The sequence below is a fragment of the Podarcis gaigeae genome (genome assembly GCF_964106915.1).
Source record: "Podarcis gaigeae genome assembly, chromosome: 3".
Taxonomy (NCBI): Eukaryota; Metazoa; Chordata; class Lepidosauria; order Squamata; family Lacertidae; genus Podarcis; species Podarcis gaigeae.
The window spans coordinates 95495052-95516551 of NC_139680.1; the positions used below are offsets into that span (position 1 = coordinate 95495052).

At 43.1% G+C, this 21500-nt stretch overlaps 1 protein-coding gene and 1 long non-coding RNA gene across 5 annotated transcripts in view; one reads left to right on the forward strand and one right to left on the reverse strand.

Annotated features, from left to right (window-relative positions):
• KCNK2 (potassium two pore domain channel subfamily K member 2) overlaps positions 1-21500 on the reverse strand; it is a 126139-nt gene that overhangs the window by 85669 nt on the left and 18970 nt on the right. The window contains exon 1 of one of the 4 annotated variants that reach the window (XM_083733635.1): positions 1840-2343. The exons of 2 other annotated variants lie outside the window; for them this stretch is intronic. In XM_083733635.1, coding sequence (XP_083589761.1) covers position 1840 — 1 coding nt within the window. In that variant the 5' untranslated portion in view covers positions 1841-2343. Of the gene's footprint in view, positions 1-1839; positions 2344-21500 lie in introns of those variants that run through there. One more of the 4 variants, XM_083733636.1, reaches the window with a different exon arrangement.
• Positions 2232-7032, forward strand: LOC310842184. The gene is made up of 2 exons (XR_014562976.1): positions 2232-2296; positions 6830-7032. It is a non-coding gene; the product is annotated as an uncharacterized lncRNA (long non-coding RNA).

Below are 21500 nucleotides of genomic sequence, written 5' to 3' on the forward strand. Positions count from 1 at the left end.
AACTATATAGCATTTTAGCACCATCAGACATAGAACGAGAGAGACTTGCATGCATAGTAAATTTAATTAGTATAGTTGTAGACGTGAGCTCCCCTTCCCCCCAAAAGGGGCGGCAGGTAGGAGCTGTCACAGATGAGAAACTTCAGGTGATCATTTGTCGTGACTCATTGCACTGAGCTGTCATGTAGTTACTCTTTTTCAACTCCTAGAAAGCTATAACTTGAGGCAATACCTTCACACGCCTAAGACCCTTCATTGTATTGGCTGCCTGGCAACTTTTACGGCCAAACAACTACACTGATGCAATCAGATATTTCTAAGTGGCTGAAGATGCAGTCTTGGAGCCACCTCACTCTGTCTGCAAGAGATGTGATGGAACTAATCCCATTGATTTGAGGGGGAGCATTACAGAGTCACTGGTTTGAATGATGCTTGCCTAGGGCCTTTAATGTAAGCTTCCTTTTTGACTGATGGTGGTAATGGCTTGATGTTTAGCAGGGCAATCTAAAAGCTGATTGGGCTGCAGCTACCAGCGTTAAAGCCCTGTGGACTTTTACGGATACCTTGGATTGACAAATAAATATACTTTGCTTTAACTGGGTAGCGGATAAGGTTGAGGAATGTGCCATGGGCAGGAAAATTAGGACAATCCGTGGGGCAATCCCCATCCCACCACTGCTCAATGCTGGCACTATCACTTTGATCTCTCTTCCCCCTCAACGTGTTGTCACCTGCTTCATCTCTTTCTCCCACCCCAAAATGGTGGCAATCCAGGTTTGTTGCAACAGCCCTCCTGTTATTCACCAGGACATTCTGTTCTCTTATTTTTTAAATGTGCCTCCCACCTTCTGCCCAGATGCAACTCACGCCCATACTCCAAAGGAAATCCTGACACCCCAGGGAAGTGCAGTCCCTAAGTTCCCTTGATCCACTCCCCTTTAGGAAGCTGTATGCAGCTAAGCTAACAAAGCAGGGGTGGGTGGGAGAGATAGGAGCTTAAAGCGTCTTCTTCTTAACGCTGATCGCATATATAGCAGACATCCCCACTCTCAGCATCCCCCTTCCCCATCAATCCTCCACTGTTCATCCATCCCCATCCACCTGCTTAGCCCTTATGAAGCTCATCCACCTTGCCAAGATTCAACACCACCACCCCGCTCGCTCCCAGGGTAAATAAGGAACCTTCACTCTGAAAAGCATCCCGAGAGATAAATTACATCCCCATGCCTCCCCCTCCCCCCACTCTTTTTTTTTTAAAGGGAAGCAACCCATTTTCCTCCTCGCCCCTTTAAAAATAAAGAGAAAAGATGCTCTTGAAATGGTTTGCAAACGGCGCGTCTTCCCATGCCCACAAGGATAGCAGGGAGCGGGCTGGATTCGGGAGGGGTTTTTATGGACCTCCCGGACCTTCGGCTTCATCCCCCCCACCTTCCCTTTTCCTTATGTCCCCAGCCGAAGCAACACACACCCCTTGAACAAAGATTAAGTGCAAGGAAGCGCTTAGGAGCCAAGGTGTTGCATGCAGCAAGGAAAGCTCGTGCAAGAGGGATGGAGAGCGGGAGGGGGGGAGGCGAGGGAGGGATGGAGGCAGAGAAAGACAGCGAGGCAGGTGGGTGGGCATGGGCAAAACGGGCTCTCCTGCAAATGGGTGGGGTGGGGCTCTTTTGTGGGGAGGGGGGAGTCCGTCCCCCCCCCCCTGCCCTAGAGCGAAGATGCATCGGCAAAAGCAAAGGAGCATGCAGCATTTTTCTTTTTTTGTCTTCCCAGGCATATATCTCTCTCTCTCTTTCTTTCCTTCTCTCCGAGCCAGCGAGACGCGCCATTGTAACGAGTACTCACTTCTTATTTACAGACCCGGTGCCCTCTCCTCGCTTCACGGCCAGGCATTTTTTCAGGGCTCGGGGAGGCAGAGTTTGAGAGCTGAGAGAAGTGGCGAGGGGGTCGGGGTGGGAGAGGAAAGAGGAGGGGAAGGGGGGGAGAGAAAAGAAAGAGAGAGGAGCAGCGCGTGGGTCGGAAGAGGCACCACAGAGATAGAAAGAGAGGGAGAGGGGGGGAGAGAGGCAGGCGGGCGGGCAGGCACACGCGCGCACGCACACGCAGGGAGGCATACAAAAAAAGGAAAGGAAAGAAAGAAAGAAAAAGCTGCTCAGCTCGGATTCCACGCGCGCCCTCTCGCCGGGGTGTGAGCTGCCTGCGCGCGCCTGTGTGTGTGTGTGTGTGTGTGTGTATGCGCGCCTCGTGCGTGCGTCTCCTGCGGTGTCTGGGTGCCTGTGCAAAGCGACTGGCTCCACTCAAGGTGTGTGTGATTCCGTGTGTGTGGAAACTCCCTCCGCTCGCTGCTCTCCTCCTCTCCCCACCCACCTCTCCTGGCCACCTCCGTCCTCCCAACCTTCCCGAGCGCGCGGCTCGCGCCTTTTTGGACGTAAAGGGGTCTCGGCACTCCGAAAAGGAAGCGACGGGAGGCTTCTGGCGCGCTGTCCACGGAGCCCTTTCCGCAGTTCTCGGGGTTTAGTTTTAATGGAACCGCTGAGGTGTTTGTGAGGGGCGAGTACCTTCGCCCGCCTCCTACCCCTCTCGCTTCGAAGAGGCGACTCTGCCGGCTGGGCGCCTCCACAATTGCCCTTCCTACACATCTCTGTGAATGGAGGGGGCTACAGGCAGCCCTATATGTTGTATATACAATTATAACATTAAAGGCAGATGATGCTCAGGCATGACCTATGGCCCTGACCCCTCTCTGCAGGCAAGCTTTCCTACTAGGGTGGGCTCTCGAGGCGACTCTCCGGCCAGATGTGTATGACTGACAGCCCTTCTTCCCCGCCCACCCCGATGCGCGCGCGCGCCCGTGGCACGACGGACCGGCCGATACTCGTCAATCGGCCCTTTTCCCGCCAAACGCCAGTTGTGTGTGGAAGCTGAAGCCTTTGGTCTCCTCACGGGGCAACAGCCACAGGAGCCCTGCCAGCACCCGTCGACCCACAACAGCTTCTACCTGCTCTTTTTCTTATACAGCCAGTCCATCTTCTTCCTCCTCCTCCTCCTCCTCAGTCTCCATGCTGCCCCTCGTAAAACTCAGCAGAGTTGATGGGGGACAAAGCTATAATTAATTATCGCTGCCTCGCCTTGGCTCTGGTTCTGCCTGTCATTGGCTCTGGCTCCGCCTATATATAACCAACCATTTTGGCTATATAGTATTAACTATTATTGGTGATGGATGCCAGCCAACGCTGGGGAGGGAAGTCCTAAGGTAAAGAGGAAGCAGCACTTGTTAAATGGGAAGAAACACACAAACACATTCCTTTGCCCTGACCCTTTGATGACCTCTTCTCTTGGACATCTGGCCTGAGTCATCCACATTTACCTTTTGCCCTGTGCTTTCAAGGCACGGGTCTGTGCTTTTTCTGACCCACCACTTGCCCCAGGAAAACCCGCTCTCTAACGCTCAATCAGAACAAACAGCAATTTGGGTTTTCCCGCACACTGCGGAGAGCGTTAAAGAGTGGGTTTCTGCAGGGAAAGAAGTGGGGCAAAAGGAAGGAAGGAAAAGCACAGCCCAGTACCTGGAAAGTGTGGAGGAAAATTAGTGTGGATGAGCCCAGAGTATCAGTCAGGACCATACATATAAACATTAATAAGTTGTTGTGAACTGGGGACAGCCTTCTTGGGACCTTTCATTAAAACTTAAAATGCCTTTGAGCCTCTCTCACATGCTGCTTGTACAAGCAAACATGTGAGGGTTTGCCAAGCATTGCATAGAAAGCAAAAGAGAGATGGCTTTAATTCAAATGCACCTTGTAAGCCAATTGAGTTTGCAGATGCAGAAAAGCCAGTTCAAACAACACAGGTGAAATTGGCCTAACTAAAGGTTTGCCCAGGTTGCTCTCATTTAAGGGATCAGGTGTGCAGTTTCATTACACTTAACCCTCTGGAAACTGGTCTTTGGCAAGTTGCTTCCACAGTCCCTGCCAGCCTCTCCAGCCAAGAGCTTAGCTAATTTATCAACAGAATTATTTGGTGAAACTCTTGTTAGGACTTATATTGCTTATGCTTCCTCATTGAAAACAAGCACATATAAAAGTTGTGAGTCAGGGAGGAGCCTTAGAGCTGTTCTCTCTTACATTTTTGTTTTCTACATGTAGGATATTATAGGGCAGAGTTCCCAAACTTGGGTCTCCATCATCCCTAGCTAGCAGGACCAGTTGTCAGGGATGATGGGAATTGTAGTCTAAAACCAGCTGGAGACCCAAATTTGGGAAACCCTGCTATAGGGAATGAAATACCCCTACCTGAAGTCATGCAGTTAACAAGAGGGCAGCCTGTGGCTCTCCAGATGTTGTTGGACTCCAAATCATGGCTAATGGCAGGGGCTGCAACATCTGGTGTGTCACAGGTTGCTTACCTCTGCATGACTAGCTTGGCTCCATAAAGGTCAATTGCAGGTACAGGTTTTCCCTTTTTTATTTATTGAAAGCACTTCTAAGCTACTTTTAGCAATTATTTCAAGGCAGTTTACAAAAAAAAAAAAAATATAAGTAACAATAAGTAAAACAAATAAAACAAACAGCATATAAAGGCACAATTAATACTTAGGGAATAAACTATTTTTTAAAAAGCTTCAACATGCCTGGATGAATTTTTTTTGCCTAGTGCTTAAAGGACCATAGGGCATACTTCCCCAGAGATGGCATTTCATAGCTAGGACACCACTTCCAGAAAACCTGTATTTAGGTACCTCCAGCCCATTTGGGCCAAGCAATGCTTTCCTGTCCTACACCTGAAATCATATGTGACATTATCTGTATGATATGGGGCAGGAGAAAGTATGACACAGCTGGAAGCGGGTTGGTAGGCATCACCCATTAGCTGATTTGCAAAGCCCTGTGCCATTCCTGCCTTAATTGCAAGCCTCATCTCCCACAGAAGTGATATTTAGAGGAAGGCATCAGTTTGATGGCCTTAGAATATGGGACAGGAATGAGGAAATTGATTCAGATGGCAGGTCAGAGTCCTATCACATACACCCACATGGGCCAATTTTGGTAGGAAGGCAGGAGCACCCACCCATCAATCACCTAATGTCATAATGAGGCCAGGTAACTGACAGCTGTCAAAGTTCCAAGGAGGTCACTGTAATCACTGATCATCTGTTTGAGCAATCCTCTTTGAGCCGCGCAGGAGTGTGCCTTCAAAGAAGCTCCCTTTAACCCATAACCAGCTTTTGTTGTTGTTAGAGGTCTCTGAATAAGGGGAAACTCCTAAAACTAAAAGGCACTAAGCCCAGCACTTGCAAAGCACATTGTGCAGTATTTCCAAACCTAATCAGTGGTGCCTGCAAAACCCTTTTTGCCCAAGCTCTACCTTACATGACCCTTACTCAATGGCATGTGTGATGTCGGGTGTAGGGCAGATGGGTGTGGCTTGCCTAAAATGGCTTTGTGAGCCAAATGGGGTGGGCTGGTGAACCTAATTAGGCCTGTGGGCTGAAGGCTCTCCACTCATGGCATAGGAGAGGTGGTGTTCCATCAAATTACTGTATGCACCATAGCACAAACCATCAGCACCAAAGCTGCCATATGGAAGTGTACAGAGAGTATGGGTTACAAATGAGGGGGGGAGCATACTGTTATACATCATGTGCTTAGTCTTAAGAAGAGTTTGGATTGGATTTGATATCCCGCTTTATCACTACCCGAAGGAGTCTCAAAGCAGCTAACATTCTCCTTTCCCTTCCTCCCCCACAACAAACACTCTGTGAGGTGAGTGGGGCTGAGAGACTTCAGAGAAGCGTGACTGGCCCAAGGTCACCCAGCAGCTGCATGTGGAGGAGCGGAGATGTGAACCAGGTTCCCCAGATTATGAATCTACCGTTCTTCTTAACCACTACACCACACTGGTTCTCTTAATCCCAGTAAACAAGGCTTTCAACTTTCAAGCCAATTTTTTGAATGTATATTATTAAATATGTTGTAAAGTCTGCACCACGATCTGCGCTGTACACACATAAGGTATTTATTCAATTGTGCATTGAGGCTTTTATTCTTAAATCTATTTAGATCAATGGGATGAATTCTTAAGGGCCAGCTTCACACCCCACTTTTCTCAAGCAGACTGATCTCTGTGATGCAGAGAAACAAGTATAAATAAAATAAGTGCATTTAGGCTTCTATCTTCCAAAAACATACCTTAGAACATTCTCTTCCAATAACATACCTTAGAGCAAATACTCTAGAGTAAGTTGTTTTAGGAGTGTAGCCATAATTCGGATGTAGGCTTTGGCCCAAATACTACTTACTATTGGAAGGATCTGCAAAGCTCCACAATTTGTAGTGGAGCCTCCAGATAGAAAGGGCATCACTACATATTTACATGACCTAATTCTCTTCCGCTAGAGCCTGGAAAAAAAAACTGTACATAAAATATCACGCTCCTTTCCCCCCTGAAAAGTTTGTTACCAATGGCCCTGTATAAACACTGCCTGTTCCTCCCATGAGGGAAAAGATTCTCTTCCTACAGTTCCTTCTACAGTTGTATGGAAAAAGCAGCATAAGGCATTTTATCTAGGGGTTGTCTGTAAGACGCATTAAGTAGAAAAGCCTCGCCTTATTGTTTTTAGCATTTCCTGTTTCATAGGACTTATGCTGTCACTTGTGTTCCATGGAACACATGCATTTACACTTTTTATTTTCTTTCATTAAAATCCTTGCCTTTCTTTCACCATGGAAAGTAAAGCAGTGCGCATATGGTTTTCAGGTGGAAACCCATCCAGACACTGACCAGTCCCAGACTCGGTTAGCTTTAGCAAAGTGGTGACCTCGGTTTATCTTCACAGGTATCCTGGGCTTATTCTGACTTGATTTGCCTTCATATTACACTATGGGTCCTCTGTCAATCTATATGGCTAATGAATCATTTAAAAAGAAAGGTCCACCATCCTCAGATAACTGGGCTCTGAGAATTATGACAGCAGAATGAGATCCTTGTAGCAGCCTTCATTATTTAAAGTTATTTTCCACAAGTAGCAACTAAAGATTAGCAGTAAACAAAAGGTGCTTTTGCCTTTATCACATTAGCAGCCTACTGATAGAAGCAATTAACCCTTTCTCTTAATCATATTTATCTCTCTCATAATCTACAGTATCGATTTCAATTGTTTTTGCAGGACTTCCAAAGTTTAACATGTTTATTTACTTAAAGTATTCGCCTGGTGCTTTTGGGTTCTTGCACCAAATTGTCCCCTGCTAGTTTTGCATTAGTTTTAAATTCATATGGTTTTTGCCTGTTGGATTTTTAATAATCATTTTTATTGTTTAGATTCTGGTCTGTTTTATACTTGTTGTGGCTTTTGTAAATTGCACAGAGCTAATTCTGCATGGGCAGTATATAAGTATAACAAATATATAGGGTGGTAACCAACTAACGTTACATTAGTCGACTACAGTATTTTTAATTGTACAATGTAACTTGCCTACTCTGTCCTCTCCTTGTGTGCCCCCTAAATCTGTTGTGAGGATTCCTCCAACCCTGCAGAAGAGATTTAGCGGGGCACAGGGAAAGGAGAGGAGAGGGAGGGGACATTATATTGTGCACCTAATGTTGTTGCACTATCATAATTATATAGTTGGATACTGTCCATACTGTATATCTGACATTCTGTGGCATAGTCCTCAAATGGTGGTATACAACTGAGGGAATGTTTGCAACTTTACAAAAGTGAGACTATTTTTGCTATAAAATGACAACAAGTCTAGGGTGAGCCCATCACTCGCAGAGATCTGAAGCTCAACCTCCAAACTTAGGATCTGCTCTATACGGTATAAAGACTATATTTGTTTGTTTTGACTTCATTTTCTCTGCTGTATCCTAACAAGCACAAGCAAGGACTTGCAGCATAATAGCTGCAGCCCCAACGTACCCAACCAATTTTTGTCATAGTTGTTAAAAATATAGGAGCTAGCTAGAACCTTCTCCAACTTCATAATTCTAGTGAACCCCATATTCCCTGCAGCTTCAATAATTTACTGGCTTCGTAAGCCTGAAGAAGACTGCTAGCAAAGATTCGGGAGTGAAGGAAAAAAGTGGTCATGCATTTTGCTCCACAGTGTGCTGGTAATATAAGACATAGGTATTTTGTTTTCTGAAGCCATATCTAAAACACAGACCTAAACCCATAGCTAAAATCCAGTCCTAAAATTTGTGCTGACTTGTCCGATTGTGGCACCAGAGTAAGAGTGTGGCCACATCAATGAAAAGTCATGTTTTATGACATCTTCTGTGCAATGATTACTGTTTATTCAGAAGTATTTATTTTCTGTTTATTCAGAAGTAAATCCAGTTAAGTTCAATAAAACTTTATCCCAGGTGTACAGGATTGCAGCCTAAACCATTTTGCTTTATGTTTGTTAAAAGATTTCTCTGCCACTGTTCTTATATCATCTACAACATTCTCATGGTACCATTCTGTCCTAACACTTTTGTACTTTGCAGTAAATTTTGTGATGGGCTTTAAACTTGCTTTTATCCTTATTCTCATCCATAAGCCTTTGTACATTATACAGGCATATAATAAGCAACCATTCAATGCATCTAAAAATCAACTTGTATTACAGTCCAGTACTGCAATACTGGCACACAAAACTATTTAATAGTTAGCAAGTGCAAGGTAATGTGTAATAAAAAGTTTGAGTGACCGTAATTGCTTGCCATTGAGAAATGTTTGGTATAAAAAGGTCATTTCTTGTTTATATCGTGCTATTTTTTTGGTTATTTCTAAGTTTATGCCTCATTTCAGCATTGGACACCCTTGCTGCTTTCTCAGCTGAAACATTACTCAATGTGATGGTTTTAATAAGAGACATCTTGAATCCGGGAAAGAACAACATCTTGTTCATGCCCGACAAAAAAGGTCTATGTTGCATGCCATATTTTCTTTGGGACCTTTTATTTTTGCAGTGTCTGTTCCACAGAATCAAGCCTTCTTATATTTTTGTTGTAATGCTCACTGGAATATTGTGTGCGACCATCTTGCCCTTCCAATTTAGAGGTGACCTCTGAACAGTTTGAAGTTTGAGCACTACATTGGTTCAGAACTTCATTAAGCAAACAAGCTCAAACACTGAAAAAACATACTGCAGACAAACATAGACAAGATCAAGTGAGGGCCGAGGTTACAATATATCTTTCTGGTTTTCCTAGCAAATTCTTTGCAACTGATGTCACCAGTGCACAACATAAGAAAAATATTTAAAAGTTGTGGGGAGAGTACATGGCACCCACGTTGTTTATAAACAGAAGAAACACAGTTGCATGATGGTGGAGCACCTTGGAAAACTGTTCAGCACCCATGGACGCATTTGAAATACTTCAGTAATGGAAGGCTGAAGCTTATGTCCACATTTTGTTATGCATACAGAACTATATTTGAATCCTGTTTCCACAAGTACAGCTAGCGTCAAGACAGAGTTCAGTGTCGTTTGCACTTGTAATCTTCAAAAAGGTGCTGCTGGATCGGCTGACAATGTATGCCACAGGTCTAGAGAAAATAGCCAGGGGTGTCATGGATCAAGTGAAGAAATACCATCTGGACTCCCATCTAAGAGTGACGCTGGGCACTGTCAATAGTTCCAGGACCAGCTCATCCCATCCCCAGAATGCCTCGTTAACAAGATTTTTCACTGGCGTCTGCATCCCTAGCCATGAAACAAGGAACTCTGGCCTGATAGGGTGACACTGGCAGTAGTATCTAGTATTAGTATTAGTATTTTAGTATTAGTATTAGTATGCATCACCTTGTAGTCCAGGGTCTCAAGGCAACTTACATAAGAAACAGATAAATATTTAAAACACGTAGTAATAACTAAATGTAACCACACTAAACATAAATGAGGCTAGAATACAACCCGTAATCTATCAGCGTTTCAGGGGTGGGTGGGAGAAATGTTGCTGTGGTGTCAAACACATTTAAAGCGAAGCTGTTCACAATCGCTGCTTATGTTGAAAGAAAGAAAGAATTTCCCCATGTTTTCTTCCAGAAATAAATGTCAAAAGTGTTTACACTTGTATTTATTCATGGTGTTTTTCTGTAGGAAAACATTGCTTGGGGTTTTTTTTTGCGTTTTTTGTTTTTAAAAAGAGGAGAGAGACTCCTAGGTATCATTAACTAAAATCTCAATCAAAGTAATTATCACACTCACTTGTATATCTTGATCACAGCATGACAAATTATTTGTTAGGCATCTATGTGATCGTTCTCTAATGCCGCACCAATTTATAGGGGGAACATTTTCACATGTGCCCATCTATTTTCATACTGCTCGGTTGCCACTCTTAATTGGGCTGTAATTTTTTCCAGCTCTCGTAGCTGTCTTATTTATTCATGGACAGAGAGTGGGAAGTTGTTTCAGAATTCACAGTGTATTTGTTGTCATCATTAATATTGTCAAGGCATATTTTCTTCAACTCGCAGGTCTCCTTGTGGGATTCCTGCTCTTGCCAATGTCGCCTTACTAGCTCTTAATAGCTTTCACCTGGATGAAGTACTTAGAAGTAATCATGGACTGATAAGATTAATTGGCTTGGTTTGGCAGATCAGATGGATTGATTTCGGATTAGCTTGAAATGAAAGATCATGGCATTGTACCTAATGGTGGTTTTGTACTAGTGAAAATTATGGTTTGAAGCTCAAAATCAAAAAAACGAAGATCATGGCCACTGCTCCCATCACCTCCTGGCAAATAGAAGGGGAAGAAATGGAGGCAGTGAGAGATTTTACTTTCTTGGGCTCCATGATCACTGCAGATGGTGACAGCAGTCACAAAATTCAAAGATGCCTGCTCCATGGGAGAAAGGTGATGGCAAACCTAGACAGCATCTTAAAAAGCAGAGACATCACCTTGCCAACAAAGGTCCGTATAGTTAAAGCCATGGTTTTCCCGGTAGTGATGTATGGAAGTGAGAGCTGGACCATAAAGAATGCTGATCGCCGAAGAACTGATGCTTTTGAATTATGGTGCTGGAGAAGACTCTTGAGAGTCCCATGGACTGCAAGAAGATCAAACGCATCCATTCTTAAGGAAATTAGCCCTGAGTGCTCACTGGAAGGACAGATCGTGAAGCTGAGGCTCCAATACTTTGGCCACCTCATGAGAAGAGAAGACTCCCTGGAAAAGACCCTGATGTTGGGAAAGATGGAGGGCACAAGGAGAAGGGGACGACAGAGGACGAGATGGTTGGACAGTGTTCTCGAAGCTACCAACATGAGTTTGACCAAACTGTGGTTGGCAGTGGAAGACAGGAGTGCCTGGCGTGCTCTGGTCCATGGCATCATGAAGAGTCGGACATGACTAAATGACTAAACAACAACACTAGTGAAAAACATTTGTGCTTGCACCGCATAGGTCATCCAATTTTCAACTATCCCCCTCCCCCCACCAATACAGTCTTTGCCACCTCCTGGAAAGCTGAGTGGCTACCCAGAACATAGAAGACTGCAGCAGGTAAATGGGATTTGTGGAAACTGAATGCTTCATCTTGTGTGAGAAGAACCTCTCTAAGTCACTATTGGCTAGAGCTCATGGCATCCTATTTAGATGCTACTGATGGTCTATTGGCAGATATTGGTAGAATGTGAAACAAGCTGACTATTTGATTAATGATTTAATATGACCATCATTCATTATGATTCTGCATTAATTAATGCCTATTTATCTGAAGAATTTATTGATTTATCATCATTATTCATTGAATTATGGAAAATGTTAAACATGTAGGAAATGTTTCAGTATTTTCCTTCCCTTCATGACTTCCTGTGCTTATTTATGTTAAAAATAAAAATGAAGAGTAATATAACTAAGTACTTTTAATTAAAAATGGAGCCTAGGCCTGGAGAAGCTGATGTTATTATTAAACCCGAGGTCATTACTGGTGATCAAATTATATCAGAACTGAATAGATTTGAGGATCATTTGAGTATGAAGATGGATGTAGCAAAAAAATAAAAAAATATAAAAAATGTGGATGACAGAGTCTATAAGCCAGGAGAGGGGGAAATAAGAAATGCTAACCCCTGAAACAAATTCCCCCAACAATGAGCCAACATTTCATGGCTACTTAGCCCTCACTGGACCGCTTAGGATTCCTCCCCCATACACCAGATTTTCTGTTCTTCTGAAAACATTGGTGCATTCACAAGCCTACTGATACTTCTCTCTTTGCATAGACAGTACCATTTTGGCTACTTAAGTGATGGCACTGAACATTGAAATTAGAAGAAATGATTGGGTAAAATACAAGCTGATTAAATTAACACAAAAGAGACAGACAAGCAGCAATAGAATGCTTGCATGAAAAATGCAAAGAAGCTGATGCAAAAATTTTCAAAATGCAACAAGTGAGAAATGAGGAAGGAAGCAAGGTTTCTTTTAGTGATTCTGTCTTCCCCTTCAAAATCTGCTTTGGCTAAAATCTGCTTTGTGGGGGTCCCCACCCCCATTCTCCAGAGTTTTGGTGGCAGCATGGTAGCTGTCCAAAAATTACCTTTTCTCCTGTCCCACTGCTGGATACCTTCCGTATGCAGAATAGAGAAACAGCAGAGGAAAACCACTAAGGGGTCTCAGAGTAAATAATGGTTTTTTAAAAAAAAGTTTAGTCCAATGATGCAATTGGAGTTTCCAGTGGGAAATCAGAAAAGTTTTAAGTTCCATCAAATTCTATTACATTTTCAATTAGATTGAGTCGATTTCTGCCAAAGTCTACTTACTCGGCAGTTACTCATTTGTATTACATTTTGTGGGGATATTTGCTTTAGATGATCACATAACCATCAATGATACACAGGTATCATTCCTTTGTTGTGTGCACCTTGTTGTTGTGGTCAGCATCCATCTGTCTCAAGAGACAATGCAGTTTGCTGCCAGGGCTGAAGTCAAACTGCTGGAGAATCACAGCATCTGCTATGGCTGCAGAGACGGGTAACTCAGAATCTCGTAACTGCTGCCTCCCACATTGTTTTTGCTGCATTTTGCTGGGGTGCAAGACTGGGCAGTGTGTATGGAGGTCCTGGACTGCCCAGGTCACAAGTCATCACCCCCCATAACTTTGCTGATGTGGTTCAAAGGAAAACAGCAGTATGTTTGCCACTAGCTTGGCTGCAAGTGATGCCAGAGGGACACATACAGGGTTCCATCCAACCACCCTAGGGACTCCACTCTGGATTTGTATAGGGTTTACTTCTTAGCCTTTTCTTCTCCTGAAGATATACCACAAGACAGCAGAGCTTTAAATGGGCTACTTTCCCAGGTTGACGAGCCCCATCTGCCCCTCAATTCCCTCTACAGCATATGCAGAAACCGTCTCCTTGACCGTTGGATCCACTATTGGTGTCGTTTGCTCAATCCACCGGAGCCTGTCTTCGCATCCCTAACTTACTAAGGGTTTGAGACCCATTGGCTACACTCACTTGGTTTAGCCAGCAAGTTGAAGCTGTGTGGCTGCTGTCACATGCTTCTAGGAGCCACAGGTGAGAGCTGAGTGCAGGGTATGGACCAAACGTGGACAAACTACCCCAGAAGGAGCATGATGTTTCCCCCCAGAAGAAGAAGAAGACTTTGGATTTGATATCCCACTTTATCACTACCCGAAGGAGTCTCAAAGCGGCTAACATTCTCCTTTCCCTTCCTCCCCCACAACAAACACTCTGTGAGGTGAGTGGGGCTGAGAGACTTCAAAGAAGTGTGACTGGCCCAAGGTCACCCAGAAGCTGTATGTGGAGGAGCGGAGATGCGAACCTGGTTCACCAGATTACGAGTCTACGCTCTTAACCACTACACCACACTGGCTCTCAAGAAGCACTACCCTTACCCTAACACCCCATACAACCCCTAGCATAGGAGCCAATGTCTAGGGACTGTGAGGGCTTCAGCTTCCACAATAAAATATTTTAGGGGGCCAGGCACCCACAAAGTTGGTGGGCATTCTCATTCAAATGGGGTGTGATCGATTACATGGGTTGGGGCTTACCTGGCCCTCCACAATATGTTCTTCAAGTTGGCACCCTTGCCCCCTAGATGTGCGCATATTCCACATGCAATGAGGGAACTACACTGGCTGCTGATCACCTACCAGGCTATGTTCAAGGTCTTCTTGTTAACATATGAAGTCCTGAACAATTCAGGAACAGGTTTTCTAAAAGACCGCCTACCTCTTTATAGACCTATAAGATCATTCAGATGAGTGGTGCTCTATGCAGGTATTATTCAGCGCCTTTTGTGCAAATATTATGCAATTCTCTTTGAAGCAATAGTTGGCAGAGACTTCAGAATGAAATGACTGAACCTTCTTTGGATTAAACATTGCTCTGTAAGTCGTGTCTCAGTCCCAACAAAGGGGGTATCCGAGTTAGTTCCAGGGATTGGCAATGCTTAGCAAATTGCCTTTGCTTTGACAAGCGCCTTGTGCTCCTCCTTAAGGCCATCTGTCCTCAACATGATTATATGGTTCTATGAACCACATATTATTGAAATAAAAGTGATTAATTAATATTTATTTGTTTACACAGGAGTTTTTTTTCCAATAAAGCTAGCTGTGACTGACCTCCCCCTCACACCACTTTGTTTCCTTTGCTGCTGCTTTAAGAGAGAAGTGTGAATTAATGGGTGTTTCTTTTTTGCTATGGATTATTTGTGTGGCAGATGGGGGAAAAAAACAACCTCATTACTATTTTGAATTAATATTATCTCCTTGAAGGGGCGAGCGTGCTAACGGTGCATTGGCTCAATTCCAAAAGCAGTCCTAATGTTCTTTTGTAATTAACTTTTCTGCTTCCTTTTTCAGTGTTTCGTTAATGTCATCTGAGCTTATAGAAAAAGGTTGACAGCCAGCATGCCTAAAGTTCTATTCCAGTCTAGTTCCAGTTTTTACAAATACCTGTAATTTTTCACAAAAATAGATACTGTGGTGCAATATCCCCCCCCCAAAAAAATCCCCCTATAGAATAAGCTTCTTTCTATGTGCTCATATTTGTCATAAACATGAAGACACTGAGCTGGGGAAGGAAGCAGTGAGTCTAGTTTTCAAGAGATTTGACAGCAGTAAGATAAAAACAGCATATTACATAGTGTGTAGTACTTGTACTTTTCAGGGGGAATGACCTCCCATGATTCTAATACCTAAACTAAGTACCAGAAATAGGGCTTATGTACCTTTAATAATTGGTATGTGAAAACTTGTCTTCCTCTTCCCTTCTCTCCACATTTTCCTTCTGTGCCATGTACTTTAAATTGTAAGCCTGCAGGCAAGGACTGCCTTGTTTTGTGTAAATCATAAAGGCAACCATTATGGTAAAAAATGCTTTAAATGATAATTAAGTAGCCAGATGATACTTTAAAAATTGGAATGAATTACCTTAAAAGCTGGGGGGGGGGTGTTGCTCAAGCAAAAGCTCTAAGAACTGTATTTAAAATAGCAAAATATTTATTGTAGGGAGATTTATTTGCCAACAATCAGTATTTTGCTTCCTGTGTGCACTCTTTTTATTAACTATGTAATCCCACACACAAAAAGAACAAACATAAAAGAATCAGAATCTGAAATCCTGGCAGTTTATGTTCTCTTTCACACTTTAAGGTTATTAACATGAACAATTATTGTAAGGCTTCACAGTTTAATGGAGAAATAGCATAACAAACACCCCTGTTTAAAAGGCAGCTTAGGGCTGAGCATTTGTGTCATATGCATGGGAGTCCATAGCCAAGCGGTATTTAAACAATGGGAAGGGGGTTCCTGCTTAGAATATTTTGGTAGTGGTGCTGCTGCTGTATCCGCCCTTTAAATGCCACCATTTATCCTAAAGGGGTTTCAAAACTGTTTACATCAAAATAAGTCAAAACAACAATAGCAATTTTTTAAAAAATGCATTAACAGCAAAATTACGAACCAAGCAAAAACTTAAAAATTAAATTAAAAAACAACCGCAGAGCTATGCAGTTTAAACCTGAAGAATGCCAGAAAGGGAAGGAGTGAATTGCACAGCCCATAAGAAAGTAAAAAGAGCCCTGCTGGATCAGGCCAAAGACCCATCTAATCCAGTATTCTGTTTTCACAGTGGCCAGTAAGATGCTTATGGGAAGTCCCCATCAAAGTTTATACTACAGCTCTTTGGCGACAATGAAGTAAGTCCTGCTTCTTGCAGAAGCCAGTCTGGCCTCCAAATACAGTGGTACCTCGGGTTAAGAACTTAATTCGTACCGGAGGTCTGTTCTTAACCCGAAACTGTTCTTAACCTGAAGCACCACTTCAGCTAATGGGGCCTCCTGCTGCTGCCGCGCCGCCGGAGCATGATTTCTGTTCTCATCCTGAAGCAAAGTTCTTAAGCTGAAGCACTATTTCTGGGTTAGCGGAGTCTGTAACCTGAAGCGTATGTAACCTGAAGCTTATGTAACCAGAGGTACCACTGTACAATGGAACCTAAATCAGAGGCAGATTTATGCAAACGTGACCAGGAATGCCAAAACTATTACGTAGAATGGAAGGTGAGAGCGGGGGGAGGGGATTTTGAGGTCCTAAAGTCCACCACGGCTTAAGTCAGGACCTCAACTGATTTCATACTGTAGGGAAATTATTATGGGAGCATTTGCTCCCAAAGATATCTACTGGCCAGAGCATTTAGGGTGTTTAAAAGTGGATACCACAGACAGCATGTATGAGTTGCACAGGCAACAGTATATGTGATGCAATGGTGGATGTATTTTTGCCCTCAACTCAACTCATACTAAGCAACAGATACATCCCCAATGTTTTCCGATCTGTAAAATTCCTGAATAGAGTTGACATGGGCTTGAAAGTTTTTAATGTGATGTATCTGAGATGCTTGTAGCAGACCCTTCAAATGTCCCTGTTTTCCAGGGATTTAGAGAAGACGCCCAGGTTTCTGATTTGATCCTAGAATGTCCCACTTTTCCTTAGGATGTCCTTAGTTTCATTGGGAAAATGTTGGAGGGTATGATGCTGTTATAGCAAATTGAAGGCAGGTTGGTTTTGTCTAGATACTCTACAAACTACTTCATCTGCCAATGTCTTATATTCTCTTATTGTGCTTAAAGTCTCCTCACTAGATTCTCTGTATTCCAGTATTTCCAGCAATCCTCTATATATTCTTTCATGTCCATCACATCTAACCTCACAAACTGCAGAGTTTGGGAGACTGGCTCATTAATCAAAGAATATTTGATCTCAAGACAAGCAATAAAAGTTGAAGGCAGTTGTTCAATGCCAGAAGTATCCACTGTTCCAACTTCTAAGACTGAGAATCTCATGGAAGCCTTAGAATCATAGAATCATAGAATCATAGAGTTGGAAGAGACCACAAGGGCCATCGAGTCCAACCCCCTGCCAAGCAGGAAACACCATCAGAGCACTCCTGACATATGGTTGTCAAGCCTCTGCTTAAAGACCTCCAAAGAAGGAGACTCCACCACACTCCTTGGCAGCAGAGTCCACTGTCGAACAGCTCTTACTGTCAGGAAGTTCTTCCTAATCTTTAGGTGGAATCTTCTTTCTTGTAGTTTGGATCCATTGCTCCGTGTCCGCTTCTCTGGAGCAGCAGAAACAACCTTTCTCCCTCCTCTATGTGACATCCTTTTATATATTTGAACATGGCTATCATATCACCCCTTAACCTCCTCTTCTCCAGGCTAAACATGCCCAGCTCCCTTAGCCGTTCCTCATAAGGCATCGTTTCCAGGCCTTTGACCATTTTGGTTGTTCTCCTCTGGACACGTTCCAGTTTGTCAGTGTCCTTCTTGAACTGTGGTGCCCAGAACTGGACACAGTACTCCAGGTGAGGTCTGACCAGAGCAGCATACAGTGGCACTATTACTTCCCTTGATCTAGATGCTATACTCCTATTGATGCAGCCCAGAATTGCATTGGCTTTTTTAGCTGCCGCGTCACACTGTTGGCTCATGTCCAATTTCTGGTCTTCCCAACCAGAAGTCTTCGTCCAGTTCTGGTCTTCGTCCAGTTGTTAGCCTTCCCAACAACATATTCCCTCAAAATTTGGTTGCACAGCCTTGTTAACCCATTGGGCACTCTTAAATATGCGTGTTTAGCATTTCCTGCCTGTGTCATTTAAAAAAAATAATACAAAATTCATCCCCTGCCTCAAATAAAAGGTCTTCCTACGATACTGGTCTCACCACAAAGATCAAGGTCATGTAGACCCACAATGCAAAATGGTTGATATTGTAGGGTACAGTTTCTGTTAATTTTCCTCCATAGCTCTTGTATATGACCTATTAAGTTGCTGTTGACACACTTTACCAATACGATAGGTCTCAGAGCTCACTCTAAAACTCTTGCTGACTAGATGGATGTGTGTGTCTGTGACTGTGTGCATCAAAATAAATAGATATATTTAGGATTGGGGTGCAAACATCCCACTTCCCGCCACCACCCCTGCTCCATGGAACCCCATGCTCTTTAGGCAATTAGATCAGGACCTGAGAATTCAATTTTCACCTAGTCCCAAATTAATTTGAAGCCTGGTTCTGCTTTGGAACCAGGGCTCAGCTTTGAAACATGCAGAGCACATTTTTCTCAAGAAAGAAAAGATGAGTACGTAAGTGAAAATGAGATTCTCTCTTCCTTCAGCTTAGACTGGTGTTACTCCTTTAGGAAAACCTGAGTTTTCCTGGAAATACCTGTGTGTTAAATTAATGCAGATCTATTGTTTCTGTTGAGATTCTCTGCAATGGATGTACAGAAGTTTACCAACCTTTCAGCTAAAAAGATAGTTGCACTGCAACTTGCAGAAAATTCCTGCTAACCCAGTTCAAACACAGCAATTAACAGGATGAATCAGTTTCAGCCACATAAGATCAAAGAAACCTCCCATCCGCTGACTAGTGAAAATGATTCCAGAAAGAAGCCACTTAATCTCTAGCAATAAAGTAGACAGTCTCTTGATTCCAACAGGGTTACATGAATTCTTAATTTTCTTGTCAAAAATATCTGCTGCCCCTATTGAAATGTTTGATTTTTTGTTATGCATGACATACCTTCCTTTAGATAAAAACTTTTCAGTGATGGCTCAATTGATTCCTTGAGGTGATCACGACCAAAACAGATAATTTATATTTTATTTATTTTGCAAAATTATTGAGAATTACAATTATTTACATGGATTAAACAGGAAAAAAACCCAATGAACAAATAAATTTCTGGGTCAGAGAAAAGGTATCACAATTATAATGGCCCAACAGCTGAGCTAATGTAATATTATTTCTCATAATGGGTCTAATATAGAAGAAAATAATCATATTCGTCAGAGTGACTTAAGACATTATAAACAACATTAACGGATGCTAATTCCACAGAAACTTGAATCCTTAATGATTTTTTCAAAATTGTCACATAATGGGCTGAAAATGTTATTAGTGTTATTTGTATGAAAAATAAATGTACTCCATTCTGCTAAAAAGGCATCCTGTTTTGTTTGTCTCTTGATGACATGGTTTTAATGCGTAAGCTTCCCTGCAATGGCAAATTTCCAAAGCGTACTGTACTAGAAATCCATGGCAAGAGTCCTATTGTTCTTCTACACTTGTGTTATCGTAAGTCTGGCAGCAACTAACATGAATCTAATCAAATCCTTATTACGACCCACCACTGAGTCAAACAGTGAACGTAGCATTTATTTTGTTTGGTGTTTTAGCAATTCTATACCCCAAAAATATGCCAAAATTTGGCACACGCCCCCCCCATCCCTCTTGCCTTCCATTCTACTCAGTTCAGTACATCATAGTTGTGATTCCTTAAATCTGCCTCTGTTCTGGGGGGCATAGAAACTGACAGCAGTTGTTTAACTTTCCAGATGCTATCCCACTGACAAAGAGGGTTTTCTTCCCCTGTATGTCTGTACTAAACTCCCCACGGACTTTTCTGTGAGCCAGTGTGGTGTAGTGGTTAAGAGTGGGAGACTCGTAATCTGGTGAACCGGGTTTGCTTCCCTGCTCCTCCACATGCAGCTGCTGGGTGACCTTGGGCCAGTCACACTTCTTTGAAGTCTCTCAGCCCCACTCACCTCACAGAGTGTTTGTTGTGGGGGAGGAAGGGAAAGGAGAATGTTAGCCGCTTTGAGACTCCTTAGGGTAGTGATAAAGCGGGATATCAAATCCAAAGTCTTCTTCTTCTTCTGGGGGGAAACATCATGCTCCTTCTGGGGTAGTTTGTCCACGTTTGGTCCATACCCTTCATCATCTTCTATTATAATGCAGAAGAGTTTGAAACCAGGCTTTTTGATTCTTCTGTCACACCCAAACCAAGCTCTCAATAGGTACAAAACTCCTGGTAGTTTCCTCCTGAATCTTGCTGCTGGGAATAAAATAACCAATTGGTTGGCTTGACTTGGATATCTGCCTCTCAGTTGTACAAGCCAGCACAGTCCCTTCCCTTCCCAAACTCTTGAGTTGTGTCTCTCTGTCCACACTGTAGGAGGATGGATAATTTAATATGAGAGGCCCAGTATACCTGAAGGAACATCTCCACCCGCATCGTTCAGCCCGGACCATAGCTGTCAACTTTTTCTTGCGAGGAATCCTATTTGGAATAAGGGAATTTCCCTTTAAAAAAGGGAAACGTTGACAGCTATGGCCCGGACACTGAGGTCCAGCACTGAGGGCCTTCTGGCGGTTCCCTCACTGTGAGGTCACAGGGAACCAGGCAGAGGGCCTTCTCAGTGGTGGCGCCCACCCTGTGGAACGTCCTCCCATCAGATGTCAAGGAAATAAACAACTATCTGACATCTGACATCAACATCTGAAGGCAGCCCTGTTCAGGGAAGTTTTTAATGTTTGATGCTTTATTCTGTTCAATATTCAGTTGGGAGCTGCCCTGAGTGGCTGGGGAAAGCCAGCCAGATGGGCTGGGTATAAATATTATTATTATTATTATTATTATTATTATTATTAGTTGTCAAATTTTGCAGAGCAAAAAAGAGGACACATTTGCTGACTTCTGCTTTAAATTATGGATTGCTATGACAACTCTCATTTTACGTACCCATGTAAAAGAGGACATGTCCTGGAAAAAGAGGACATATGGCAACCTATGGGGAGAAAGACAGAGATGCAGAGAGCTGAGTTCGGACTTTGTAAGCCCCTTACAGTGCTGGCTGCCTCCCTAGAGATCCAGTGTGGAAGAACCAAATTTGGGCCTATCTGTTAAAGAGTATTTAAGCTGTTCACCTCCATCTATGATCAGCCTGTACATTTGTAAAGAAATGCAAATATTGCAAAATGCCAATAAGCCACCAAATGTGAGTAGGCACTGCACCCCCGGAACTTCTCACGGCTTGGAAAACTGGAGTACATGTAACAGTATGAATCACTGAGTTAAAGAAGTAACAACAGAGAGCTTTAAAGCGTACTGGTAATATTTTTAAGAGCTCTCCTACTGACATTCCGCCGAGGAAGTGTATATTTCCAATAAACCCATCCCTCTTCATTCTT